General features: G+C 40.3%; 1 protein-coding gene across 4 annotated transcripts in view; it reads right to left on the bottom strand.

Annotated features, from left to right (window-relative positions):
* IGF2R (insulin like growth factor 2 receptor) overlaps positions 1-14,465 on the bottom strand; it is a 57,263-nt gene that overhangs the window by 27,226 nt on the left and 15,572 nt on the right. For all 4 annotated transcript variants that reach the window (XM_041469748.1, XM_041469750.1, XM_041469749.1 and 1 more), the window contains 15 exons: positions 14,268-14,397; positions 12,063-12,183; positions 10,845-10,962; positions 9,158-9,320; positions 8,832-9,012; positions 8,004-8,107; positions 7,458-7,622; positions 6,631-6,771; positions 6,118-6,270; positions 5,131-5,262; positions 4,595-4,742; positions 3,040-3,217; positions 2,362-2,477; positions 1,805-1,967; positions 112-291 (listed from right to left, as the gene is read on the bottom strand). In XM_041469748.1, coding sequence (XP_041325682.1) covers positions 112-291; positions 1,805-1,967; positions 2,362-2,477; positions 3,040-3,217; positions 4,595-4,742; positions 5,131-5,262; positions 6,118-6,270; positions 6,631-6,771; positions 7,458-7,622; positions 8,004-8,107; positions 8,832-9,012; positions 9,158-9,320; positions 10,845-10,962; positions 12,063-12,183; positions 14,268-14,397 — 2,193 coding nt within the window. The remainder of the gene's footprint in view (positions 1-111; positions 292-1,804; positions 1,968-2,361; positions 2,478-3,039; positions 3,218-4,594; positions 4,743-5,130; positions 5,263-6,117; positions 6,271-6,630; positions 6,772-7,457; positions 7,623-8,003; positions 8,108-8,831; positions 9,013-9,157; positions 9,321-10,844; positions 10,963-12,062; positions 12,184-14,267; positions 14,398-14,465) is intronic.

Below are 14,465 nucleotides of genomic sequence, written 5' to 3' on the forward strand. Positions count from 1 at the left end.
GTCTCCCTTGCCACGAATCTCCTATGCACTACACATCTTCATGTGGCTTCATGTTATAGGATAAGAAACCTACTATGATGAAATAACAACTGGAAGATCATTTGTCCTTACAAGAGTGCCCCTGGAACAGACGAAGTGGATGGTGGTGGTATAAGTAGTTGTCTTGCCATCAGCATTGATGCACACGGAGCCATTTGCATACGTTAGAGAAACATGTCCAGGTCTTTCAATTACTAGTTCTTTGCTGGCAACACCAAGATTACTAATAGAAGTGACTTCAGAATAAGAAGTCTAGAAATAAAGAAAAGCATGTCAACAACTATTAAAAAATTAGATACAACCAAAAAGAAGATACCTACTACAGTACTCTTGTACACAGTTTGAGAGCTTTGAAGATAACAAAGGTATAGAGATACCACTACATTTTTCTTTCCCATTCTGTATTCAAGTTTCACATATTTAATAGACAACCTCCACAACCAGGTATGGTTTCATTTTTGTTGTTTTTATTTTTAGTACAATAAGGTACTTGCAGTACCTCAAAACACCCGTCTGCATCTCCCAGGCTACATAGCTTAGCAATTTAGGGAGGCCTGTCTTCTGCAGTAGGTAGAATGTATTGTAAAGCTCTTTAAAACAACATATGGAAGCCTCCAGATGTTCTCAATTGACTTTAGGGATCTGCCATGCTTAGCTAAGGCTAAAAATCACTGACAGAAACTGAGCACTAGAAAAACAGTAGCTGCTACTACCAAAGTCTGAAGTCAATATCACTTCAACATAACTGGTGTTTCCTAGTTTTAAGAAACTACTTTAAGTCAATAGCAGCAACAAACTGAAGAATATACCTCCAAAACAGCTGTCCACAGACTTCTGCCCTTGAAATTTTTTTTAACAACTCTTTAGATTGACCCAATGTGCTCACCTTTTACTCCACTATCTCAAGCAGTGAAGTAATGAAGCCCTAAAGTGTCTCTACGTGTACAGTAAGCAGCCTTGCACAACAAAGCCTATTGCAAGCACAGGGAGTAAGTAATAATTCTCTCTTAAGTGCTGTGTTGGCAATGACTGGCTTCAGTCACTAACATATCCCCTTAAGGTGGGAAGGTGTTCTCTCTGTTTGATAGAAGGAATTTGGACAGCTTGGGGAGCCTCTAGTTCAGCCTTCCCTACAGCTCTCAGCAGCAATGAAGTCAGGCAGTGGGCAATGGGCCAATTCAGCCTGTCAGCTGCTATCACTTCCATGATAAATTGTTATCCTTCAGGGCAATACAGAAGTAGAAGCCCATAACAACCACCGGCATTGTTTCTTCTTTTATTTGCTTGGCAACATCTGCCTAATCTACTCTTCAGATCCAAAGCAAGCTCAGGGAGGGCAGGGACGCAAAAAAGAATCTTTAAACAAATCTTTTCCACAGTTCAATCTAAAACAAGCCAAAAGCGTGACAAAATATCCAGGAGGGCAGCCTGTTCCTAAAGAATTGTGTATTCCTAGCAGTCTCGGAGACTCCAGCAACTTATACAAAAGAGGTGCAGTTTGTCTGCCTCTGAAACACCAGGCAAAAATCATGAGTGTCAAACATGACATTGGTACACTTGTAAAAATTAAAGCTTTGTGTAGTTCTTTGAAGAGGTGGACAGGAGTGCTACCATTTGGCTACTGTTATGCAACCATTATGGTACACAGAATATCCCTTTGCACAAGGAGTCAGAATTCACATGGCTGTCTTAATCTCACTCATGTCTGTTTCAGTCTCGCTCATGTGGCAAACCAGTTCTAAGCAGGGATGGAAAGGGTACTCACAGAAACATGATTATATTCCATCTGACAGACAGATGCTCGCCGGTCACATCCTGGGACAGCAATCAGGGGTCGACAGACGTTTATGTAGTACTTCTTGCGCTCACTTGGTCTTGAATTATCCATGGCATACCAGTTTTCACCTCTCTTCTCAGATTTTGCTAATCTGAGCAGAAAGAGAAGGTTCTGCTCTAAGGACACACATGCTTCATAGACTCTCTCCAGCTTTCTCAGTCTCAAGAAACAGAGCAACCCTAAGGCATTCCTGACTAACCTCCCCTTCATTTTTAAGTGCTACAATTAGAAAGAATACTCCTGGGACACAGAGCACAGTTAACAAGGTAATATGTTTTTATAAGCAAAACCATCCCAAAAAGTCAGTTTACATCCTAGGAGGCAAACCAACATGCTAGAGGGATTTCAACATACTTGCAGTCAAGACCATCACAACAGGTGAAGCTTCTGGTGCTGTCTACACAGGAAACCAACTTCAGCCAGAACTATCAGCCAGAACACCAAACTAGAATATTTAAGTTACAGTGTACGTATCACTTTCCTACCTTGACAAGTCATATTGGTCCATGGTGTTGCGATCTGTCACAACACATTCCAGTGGAATTTCTGGACAAGCATGTTCAGTGTACCACCTGAAGTTGTACGTATAGTTATCTTCTTTCTACAAATGAGCAGAATAGGTAAGAGGGTTTTCACACTGACAACTCTGTGACTCACAGCTACTGCTTTATATGTCAAGCTTGGTATCTCCCCTTGGTTTTGGGATATACTTCTCAGACTGATTTGTGCTGGTCTGTCCTGTTACAGATCTTGTCAATCCCTGTGTCACCAAAAATGCTCTTGCCAAAAAAACCTGCTCTGGTGCTGTTAAGCCACTGTCTGCTGTGTACACAGTCCTACCATCTGTTACTTCTCAGCCAGTTTGGTTTTTTCCCAGATAGAAATACAAGACAATCAAAAGCACTAATAATTACATAGCCCAGGGACTAGAGGAGAGTGAGGTAAGAATCTGGATCCAGGTAAACAGCTTACTGTTCACTAGTCAAGGAAAGTTTCATGGCTGCAACAAGAGTCAAATATACCAAGAGAAATAGTTATTTATTTTAGTCTGCTTTACAGATACTGGATATTTCCACACTTAACACTCTGCTTGTACTGACCTATTAGCTATTGTCAGTATTTTAGGATGGAAATGCTTCCTTTCTTCATATAGAACTTCTTACCTGATACTCAGGCTGACCTATTCCAGCATCATGGTCACACAGGAAAGTTATCAGGGTAGAGCGCTGTGTTTTGTTCTCATTGTTGTATGCTGCACCATTTTTGTAGGTCAACTGAATCAGGCCATCATAATAGGAAAGTTTGGAACTAGGCAGTCCAAGACTCCAAGACTGATCATCACTAGAAAAGAAAAAGTGAGTTTTGAGAGTGAACAGAATGCAAACTTGTCTCTAAGAGAAGTCTTACAAATAGAAACCATATAAGTTTATACAAGACACCATATTAAGACATAATAATTAAATAAGGTTGACTACACCTCAGTGAGTTGGGACAAAAAGAATGCTGCCAAAAGGAAACTTAAAACACAAACAGATGCCCTCCTTGGAAAAGGAAAGGAAGTTACATTTACTAAGATAGCTAGAAAACTGTAATATTCCCCTGTCTAAAAGAGTGACAATACCATCAAGTTCTCATTCTCCAAAGAAGTCAAACTGCAGACACCCTCATCTTGGGGTCAAACTGGCCTCATCCGATTACATATGCGCAATGAAGACCTAGCACTGCACAACAGCTCACTGCTAGGTATCAGCTTGGGTTCTGGAGTGTTTCTTCACTGACTTAACATCAACTCTATCAGACCTAACTTGATCATCTTCCTCTGTAGAACATTTCTAGGGTCTGCAGTGAATGTCCTTGGCTGCAGAATAACTCAGAGCCAAGTACTGCTGCAAGTGTTTGCACTGCACCCCATCTCTGGCATCAGGCTGACCTGGAACCTGAAATGCAGAGATACTACCTCAGACATAGTTTGTAGGAGGCAAAAGCAGTAATGCTGTCAGAGTAGCAGTACACACTGGGACCATGCCTGCAACAGCCCATTTAGTAAGGGAGATCATAAAATTGTTAAGGACAAAGACTTGATCTGGTAGGCCCAACTATCAAGTTAGCACCACCACCAAATCTTTACCACTGAACCATGTCCTCAAGTCCATATCCACACATTTTTTGAACACTTCCAAGCATGGCAGTTCCACCACTTCCTTGGGCAGCCTGCTTTCAATGCCTGACAACCCCTTCCATGAAGAAACTTTTCCTACTATCTAATCTAAACATGCACTGGCACAACCTGAGGCCATATGGTACGACATCCAAGCTCTGGGCTTCACCTCTACCTAAGGGAGCCCCTGCTCATCCCAAGTGCAGCAAGCTCACATTCTTTAGGCCAGCTCTTGGAATAGAGCTGACCCTCAATCTCTGGATTATAGGTTGCCTTAATACAGCTGTAGCAGTAAATCTAGAGTTTACAGTCCCTATAAATAACAAAAGGGAGAGCAATGGGCACATTCCATCTCACAAGTTAGCTCTAAGCAAGATTACATATATGTGCATTTGGCTTGAAACAGCTGGCAATGTAATTACTGCAAATTATACACTAATTACCTGATATATTAGAGGTAGCCCAGTAATTACATGCAAATTGTTCATTGTTGCACACTGACAACAACACATCATGCAACAAGAGATCTTCCCTTACAGACAACAGAATGAGTTACTCACCTCCGCGCTACTTGGCATGCTGCCGATTTTGTGTGACACCGATCATCAGGCAGACTGCCACAGACGCTTATGTAAAAGAAGTACTCCTTAGTAGTAATTGTATAGAAACTTTTTGCCTTGGCCAGAGGTGATAAATCAAAAGAGAAGCCTAATCAGAAAGGAATAAACTGTATCAGTTTGATTTTTGTCCTGATCTCTCCCTCAGGTTTTGATTTAATCACATGGCTAGCTCACCTCCCCCTGAATAAGTCTCCTTCTATGTAATTACTGTTCCAGAAACAAAGAGGACAAAGTAAAAGCATGGTTTCTTATACCGAGAGATCTACTTCAGTAAAATACACATTACATCTATTTTCCTACATTCACTAAGGGAGTATTAAGCTCATGCTGTTCTGATCTTCCATATGCACATACTTAAAACTGTGGGTACTTAGCATTAGGCTGAACTCACTTTGCTCTTGGGTATCATAAGGACTTACTTGTGGGATAAGTTGTATCCCTAATAACCTTTTGATTTGCTGAACAGAAATACATACCTGCCTGTGGATCAGATACCTGACAGTCATCTCCTTCAGTTTTAGACAGGACACAGGCAGCAGCAGTATACCACTCAAATGCATATGAACACTCACGCTCTGCCATCAAGATTGGAGCACTTTCTAGATCACCTGGTATCACAAGAGCAACACGTTACACATACAGACAGCCAGGGTGCCAACAGGAACTAGGAATCTACACCTAAAAAACTAATTTCTCCTCAAAAGCCAATGTAACTGTTACAGTACTTCTTCTTTGAAAATGGAACCAAAAATATTTTTCACAGTCTTTGCATCCTCCTCCCCAAAACTAAAAGTTTACCCCAGAAGTAAAGGCGCAGGGCTCAATCTGCTCCTGAGAACTATCACAATATTTGAAAAAATGTCTAGTTTGATATACAAAACTGGTGTTTTACCACAAAGCAATAGCTGTATTAGCAAATAGTGCATAATCTGATCCTAACAGCCAGCACACTCGAAAGTTCCAAGTTCCTCAGGCTGAGGTAGAGAACACAGCTTTTCTATTTTCCTGGGAGATAGTTAATTAGCAGGCTATTATAATCAACATGAACTTCTGCAAATGTTTCTGCCTTTCACAAACTGCCAGCAGTTTAGATACAAACAGTATTTATTGGAAAAGAAGGCTAAAGTATTTTATCTCAGTTCAGAACTACTCTTTCCCATCAAGACAATCTAGAGAAAGTGCTTCCAGATATTTGTGGAGTCCTAAACACTTAGGTATACTTTAATCATGTTCAGAAGCATCTTATTTCAAGAGTTTTTAAAGAGTACTTGCATAAAAGGTAAACAGAACTAAATACCTGCAATTACATTGCCATCATGCTAGTAAACCCCGATGCTTCAAGCTTTTGCATAGAAAGAGATAGAAGACAAAAGCATATGCTAATATTCAGCACTCTCATCTGGGCTTATTACATGACCTTCAGTTTTTAACTGGATCAATTAACAGGGTGTGGGTATTCTCACCTGGTCTGCATATTAGAGTGATGACTGTTTGCATTTTCTCTTTTTCTTTAGAAGGACAGCTATCACCATTTGAATAGGTAAGTTGAATATTTTCTCCAACCTTTTTTGGAGAAGACACAAATGTTCCAAGATTCTTACTGTTGTTTTGCTTATCTGTAAAAACAGTAAATACAGAACTTTTGTTTCTCTGAAAAGAAGTGAAGTTTCTGTTAGATACTAAGACTTTCCACTTGTCTAGGTAATGAGAAAACATCATTAGGAGCTTGATTTTACCTTGCCAAACCATGCTGCAAAGCCTATGGTTCTTTAGTTAGAAAAATATGTGCATTCTTTCTTCAAGCACCTCTGAGATCACAAAAGAAATGTGCTCCTAACTTCTATTTCCTGAGATAAATGAAGGCACTCAGAAAAACCAACCCCATTTGCACAGGAAGTGCCAAGCCTTCAGAGGCTTAAAAAAACAGTGAACCAAAAAAACTCCAAAAACACCACCAACAAAAACCCCTGACTCACCTACAGAGCAAACAGCAGCACCATCTGAACAGCTGAAAGCTCCTCCTCTCTTCAACACCTTATGGCAGACATTGATGTAGTAATGTTTCCTTCCTACCTCAGAAAAGCTACTGTCCACAGCTTCCCAGTTCTGGGCTGACTCTGAAATATAGAGGATTGTTAAGAACAAGTCATCTGGCTAAATGGTTTCAGCATCTCCATGCCAAAATACCTCTTATTATAGGGTACCCCACATTTGTGTGATAACCTCTCCTTCAGAGCATGCCCCAGCACACAGAAGCCCTGATTTCAGCTCCATTCCCCCACCAGCTGAGATTATCACCTGCATCTGTCCCCTGAAGCCACAGCTGCCAAATCCTGCCATTTTTGGATAGGTCCAAAGGTGCCTCCTTTGTACAAGCCACTGGGTGGAAGCTGCTGAGCCATGGTGGATCCTGACTAGCTCAGGCTGCCCAGAGAGATGGTGGATGCCACCTCCCTGGAAGTGGTCAAGGCCAGGCTGGACAAGGCTTTGAGCAAACTGGTCTAGTGGAAGGTATGCCTGCCCACGACAGAGGAGTCAGGCTAAATGATCTTTAACGGCCCCTTCCAACACAAACTGTGATTCTGCGACTGAAAACCACTTACGATGGCAGCAACCAAGGCAGTCAGAGACATGGTGACTGAGGCTCTCAGTCTTTTTGGAACGAGGGAAGCAAACACCAGCATCTCAGAAATTCACTAAGAACAACAAAAGCAGACTAATACTCAGCTAAAGAATGGCACTGGAGGTGGCATGTAAACTCAGGACTGTAGAAGTAACTGAAAGCCAGTTTTTATTGCCATACCTGAACTGCGGACAAGAGGTGACAAGTCATAGTGTTTTCTCTTATCAGTAACTCTGCAAAGGAGATCTTTTTTCTCTTTAACACAGGCGTATTTTGTATCCCAAGTAAAAAAATAGGTGCAGTCAACTTCACCAGTGAATACTGGATTTCCTCTACCATCATTACCTTAACATGGAAAACAGATGAACACATATGAGGTTTCTAGTGAGGGAAGGGGAAAAAAGCAAGGAGACTTGAGGACTAGCAATTAGCAAGGAAGGCAAGAAGTCCTTTTGCTAGAGAGGACTTGCATTTCCGGTTTTTTACCATTGGCTAAGAAAAAAAGGCCCTTTTATACTTCCATCTTCTCAACCATTAGTGTAAATTTAAACTAGCAGTGCTACTACACAGCACATCCTCCCAGCTATCAAAATTATAGCTCAATATAACAATATTTATTTCTTGTGTTAGCTGTGGCTCAAAGCAAGCATTCATTTGAGCATAAGGTCTACTAGCAAGCACTGGAGTCAAACCCTGAGCAGAGCTGTCAGAACTTGTTAAACTCACCTGCTGTTTCATTGCACTCAAAGTTTATGACAGTCATTCTCTGAAAGCCGGAACTACATGCATCCCCATTCGGATAAATTAAAGTGAGATCCCCATCAGAGTACCTGAGTAAGAAATCAGTTTTAGATAGAAATGTGGGGTCAGACAATCACACAGTGTTCTTCACATCACAGAAGTCACATTCTTGTTCATTTATTGTCTCACTCCAAGGGAAAAAAAAATGCTAGTTCAAAATCAATAATGACATTTCTACAGCAATGAAGACTTGCATCCACTGATTTTTCTGATCAATTTTCATTAATTTCTATAGAAATTAAAGAATGCTTTAAAGCTACCCTAGGTATGGCGGGATATCTATTCCCACTAGTTTATTGTGAGGCTGTTTCTGCACAAGGAGGAAGACATACTTCCTGGAAGATCACTGCAATGACCTGTTACAGACAAAATTAATTCATATCCACATGAATTAATCTCCGCTTTACAATCTCATGCAACTATTATCCCTATATGCCACTTGGGAATCAGCTTCTTCTGATACTGCTTTACATGTAAAACATGTAAAATAAGAAGGGCAACAGGCAGTGCACCAAAATCTGCAATTAGGACAACAAAGTGGAAGTCTTCCTGTCCAGTCAATGGCCTCTGCCAACCTCACTGGCTCCTCTGCTAATGCTATCCTGTTATACTGTGCCAGTTTTTCTGACCAAAAAAATGACCAAAAATGCTTGCATTTTGTATCAATTGTTGATTACGTAACAAGTAAGAAAGCATCAAAGCAGGAAACAGACCAATCAGACCAGTTAGCAGGGCTGAAGAGCATTTACACACCTTAGGGTTTGGTTCGCAAATCTTCCTGCCACTTTTTGCTGGTTATTTGAAAGTTTTACTTGGCAAGATGAAATGTATCCTGTATCGTCCTTGCAGTTACCTGCAGTGGTTTTCCCACATACATTCAAGTAATAGTAATACTCTTCTTTGTCATCTTTGGCTGAATATGGTGTGACATATTCTGAATGAATTAAAAAAAAAAACACACATCAGGACAGACATGAAACTCCAAATATCAACACAGGACATTTTTTCTGTCCCTAAATAAGGAAATGCAAAACTGGCTAGTAAAAACCACAAAAATAAAAGAAAAACACTGAGCTTACCTGAAAACTGATTAAGTGGACTTAAATCAATGGAGATATCATGTTGCTCATTAGTCAGAATACAGGTCTTACTCTCCAGGTAATCCCTGTGACAGGCATACTCAGTAACCCACTCAATTTCATACCGGCAGTTTGTTTTTGCTGTAAGTTTGGGACCTGCACTCTAAAATATAAGTGAACAGAAATTAAATTATAAGTAGACTTACTTGAAATATAATCTTTAAAACAACAGTATCACATTCCTCTAAGATCAGTAACAACTACTTCACCTCTAAACTACTTAAGATGTGCAAACAGTGTTTCTGGCCTCTTAGAAATAGGTGTTGGGAAGAAATAAAACAGGTCTTATAAATGATGTGGCAAACTATTACAAGTCTAAGCAGAAGTAAAGCATCAGACATTAGGAGAAGGACAGCAAAAGCAATAGTGCTTTTAAAAGTACTTTTCCTTAATGTGTTGGAAAAAGCAAAGATGTGAGCCCAAATGGCCTAAGCTTGGATTGTGTTTGCCTCAGGGAAGTCCTCAATGCAGGAAATAAGAGGTCAAATGCCCTCTGAAGGCAAAGCAGACTTTTAGACACTGGTGTTTTAGCAACTTTTGATTCCCTTGGTCCAAATCAAAATACAGATATTTGAGAACTCTTTAGCCAACAGTTTTACCAGATGAGTTTCTGTGGTGATAAATTGTTGCACATCTGGGAGAAGCAGTAGTCTTGGTTTTCTTCACTTTAAAGTGAAACACTAGAAATTCAAATTGTTTCATAAATCTATATTTCCACCATCTACTGGAACAACTGGCAGCTACACAGGTATGATGTAAGTTACCGGCACAAGTATCATCAGTAATACCACCTATCCTACAAGAGTGCATAGCTATAGCAAGGTACTACAAAGTGACAGTAGACAAGAGCCGAGTTTATTTCTGCAGCAACAAGAGTGAAGCGCAGTATCTATCTAGGTCATACGAGGGACTAAGCATTAAACTAAAAATTAGCCAGACAAGAGCTCCCTCTTCACTCATTTGCAACAAAAACCATCACTATATGAAATGGCAGAGCATTAGCGATTGCCCAGTTCAAGGAGTGTAGGTTGCTGAAATTATCCAGCATTACTTTGAAGTGACTGTCACACTGCATTCAAGTTAGGCTAAAACAGTGTCCTGCATAAACTGAGTTGTTGCTGAACACTACAGATTTTACTTAAAGTTAAAAAGAATTCATGAGCCTGCTTATTAAGTGACAGACTCTTGCCATGCAATGACACTTACTAGCGACTTTTTTTTTACCCTGAGGAAGAAGAGATTAATAAAGAAATCAAGTAACAGGCAACAGCTATAAGCACATCCAGCCTGACTGAAGAGGAAGAGTGCTCATTAGCAAGCAAAGCTCTACGCCAATGTGCCCAGGATTAACTCTACACTAAATTCATCCTATGCTTAGAGATAAGCCTTGAACCTGTAAAGAGACAACCAAATTCACCAATACAAGAGACAACACACTCCTGGGGAAATTCTACTCAGGTTCTTGTTATTTCTTAAGTTCTAGAAGACTTTAAGAGTACATGTAGAACCTCACACCCTTCATAAGCTACAAGCCAGAAATACTTATGCTCTCTTCAGGTCTGAAAAATAAAAATAAAACAAAAGTTAAATACCAACCAGTTAACACAAACTAAAACATTGAAGTTACCTCTTCTCCCCTCTTTGATGGGCAAACAAAAGTGATGGTCACTGCTGGATTGTGGCCTAGGCAGAAGCTTGGCCTTTCTTCATCATGCTTGTATTGTCTCTCATAACTCAACACAAGCCTAGAAATAGAAAACAACAAACCAAACAGACAGTTAAGACACCACACTCCACAGAAGAAGGATATTCTTGAAATGCTCAATCTTTGCTAGACGCTCCAACAGAATATATCAATGTAGCCCTGCTCCTGACAGCAACTTTTAGGGAGATCCTCATTCCTTTAATCTTAAGAATTAATTAAAAATAAAAATTAAAATAGTCCCAGCAAAATTACTTAATACACTACCTTCTGGTACCCTACTTAAGACTACGCTGAATGCCTTGTGACTCATATTGTAGCAAGAATTTAGCTAATAATCACAGGAACACAGGATAATCGCAGTTTTGCTCTCAAAACTACTGCTGGAGAGCAGATGTGGCAAATGCTCTTACAACTTTTGAAAGCAGTACCCATTCAGGTTTTGCCACATTCCTGTACTTTATCACCACTCTACATATAAACTCTTCCCATTCTGCCCCCAGAATTAACAGCAAAACGAACTCATCAGCAAATTGACAGAAGCAAGGCAAATGGATCAGATCAGGTGAAGCAGGAGACGCAGATTAAAACATAGTAAATATCTGACAGGGAGACAAATAGCAAGATAACTTAGATGAGAGAACAGGACGATCACCACAACTTCCCAGCTATGCATTATTATCCTATGCAGTTTAACAGGCAGAAGACAACATCTCCTAGAGCAGTGACATTCTGGCTTCAGATTAGCCAAACCACAGAAAGGCAACATCTGGTCCTATTCCCAATTTTTGAAGTACTCCTGGGGAGTAGAATGCCAAAGAGCCAAATGCATTTAGCCTGTGGGCCCTCAGACAGTACCAAATCTTACTCCCTCTGTGGGCCAAGAGCACTAATCACCCCTTGCCTCTAAGAGTTCTGCAACTCTGTAAAAAGGAGTCTCTCACAACAAAGGAGAAAATATCTGTCATGGCAGTACCACAGTATAGACTGCTCTGACAGTATTTTTAATAGTTTTCTGCTAATGCTTCCACACTGAAGAGGTATTAATGTTATGTTTTAGGAGACTCATTTGTTACCAAGAGCGCTGTTTCCAAGCCAGATGACTGAAGTGCCCACAGAAGTATTACCACAAAAATTGCATACCTGTCTTTGTCTTGAAGCTTCAGCTGCTCCTTTGGACGGCCAACGTCATATGCCAGACCATCACGTAACAAGCAAGCAGCACTGCCAGCAGGGCACTTTCTGGTCTCTCCACTTGAACTTCCTGGTTATAGCACATAGAAAAGAAGTTATAGAAGTCAGTTTCTAAGCCCTGCTGTACCTGAAGTATCTTGCCACTTCATCTGTGGGTTCTTCTGAAAATAGTTCTAAAAAAACAGGCTATATTAGAATGTAAAACTGACAAGACAAAACCTGCAGTGCTTGTGGTAATTCGTGCTGCCCTGGTTGGGGACAGCAAATTCATCCTTCCTGACAAAACAGCTGCAGCTAATTGCTACTACAGCTGCTGGATACACAGGGCTTTGAAAACTTCCAAAAGTGTGCCAAGTATTTCTTTTTTTCCCCACAACCAAGTCAGGGGTAACTCCTCCTTATTCCTCCCCTCCTTTGTTTCTTATTAATCATCTAATTCAAAGCTGTCAGCAAAAAGTTTATACTAGTGAGATGTTTAAAAGACTATACCTCTCACTAAAACTAGAAGCATTAAACCCTTAACAGGGGCACAAAACATATTTAACTGCTACATAAAAAATGCAGTGGGAGTATACAGCTAAACTAACCTTTTCAGCAAGTTCCAAATATGTGTTTTTGCTGGTTTAATTCCTTATACATATAGCTTTCAATTGAGAGTGAAGTGCTAGCTATGCACCAGTACTTAGGCAAGCACCTAAACAGTGCTTAGACGCACTTAGATGCTTTAGATGCACCTCAAGATATTCATCTGGAACTGGGCAACAACCTGGAGTCCAAAGGAATAAACTTGGAGCACATGAAGTCCTGTGAACAATATTGGTCCTATCTGGCAGCAAACAAAACACGGATACAAGACAAGCTGCCCTCTCCCACTCAGAAAAAGGCACTTAAAACTGTGCTAACAGTACTTGCACATCCAGAAGGGGCAGATCTCCGAACACCTCAATACTTGGAGAATAGGAAGTGCAAAATAATTATCTAAATCTTGAAATACTGAACTTTGGACATAGGACAGCTTTAATGGAGACAATAAAGAAGAATCACATTAGAAGAAATTTACACACTGACAGGTGACACAAAAAGCCACTCAAACCTATATCCCTGCAGACATTTATGAACAAGGAATCATCATCAGAATCATCCACCAAGTAGTGTCCTGAAACTTGGATGAGAGGATTCAAGTCATGTTTCTTGAGATCTTCATCAAACGCATAGCAAGGGACCTAGAACAACAACAAAAAATTACATGCAAACCACACTACACTAGTAGAGGGAAGTAATGAACAGGCATATATGAAGCCCTGTTAGTGTGTGGTAAAGTTTTTTTACCTTCCTGACAAAACAGCTGCAGCTAATTGCTACTACAGCTGCTGGATACACAGGGCTTTGAAAACTTCCAAAAGTGTGCCAAGTATTTCTTTTTTTCCCCACAACCAAGTCAGGGGTAACTCCTCCTTATTCCTCCCCTCCTTTGTTTCTTATTAATCATCTAATTCAAAGCTGTCAGCAAAAAGTTTCATACTAGTGAGATATTTAAAAGACTATACCTCTCACTAAAACTAGAAGCATTAAACCCTTAACAGGGGCACAAAACATATTTAACTGCTACATAAAAAATGCAGTGGGAGTATACAGCTAAACTAACCTTTTCAGCAAGTTCCAAATATGTGTTTTTGCTGGTTTAATTCCTTATACATATAGCTTTCAATTGAGAGTGAAGTGCTAGCTATGCACCAAACATAGCTTGGCAAGCACCTAAACAGTGCTTAGACGCACTTAGATGCTTTAGATGCACCTCAAGATATTCATCTGGAACTGGGCAACAACCTGGAGTCCAAAGGAATAAACTTGGAGCACATGAAGTCCTGTGAACAATATTGGTCCTATCTGGCAGCAAACAAAACACGGATACAAGACAAGCTGCCCTCTCCCACTCAGAAAAAGGCACTTAAAACTGTGCTAACAGTACTTGCACATCCAGAAGGGGCAGATCTCCGAACACCTCAATACTTGGAGAATAGGAAGTGCAAAATAATTATCTAAATCTTGAAATACTGAACTTTGGACATAGGACAGCTTTAATGGAGACAATAAAGAAGAATCACATTAGAAGAAATTTACACACTGACAGGTGACACAAAAAGCCACTCAAACCTATATCCCTGCAGACATTTATGAACAAGGAATCATCATCAGAATCATCCACCAAGTAGTGTCCTGAAACTTGGATGAGAGGATTCAAGTCATGTTTCTTGAGATCTTCATCAAACGCATAGCAAGGGACCTAGAACAACAACAAAAAATTACATGCAAACCACACTACACTAGTAGAGGGAAGTAATGAACAGGCAT

Source organism: Pyrgilauda ruficollis, unplaced genomic scaffold, assembly GCF_017590135.1.
Source record: "Pyrgilauda ruficollis isolate IOZ18807 unplaced genomic scaffold, ASM1759013v1 scaffold24, whole genome shotgun sequence".
Lineage (NCBI taxonomy): Eukaryota > Metazoa > Chordata > Aves > Passeriformes > Passeridae > Pyrgilauda > Pyrgilauda ruficollis.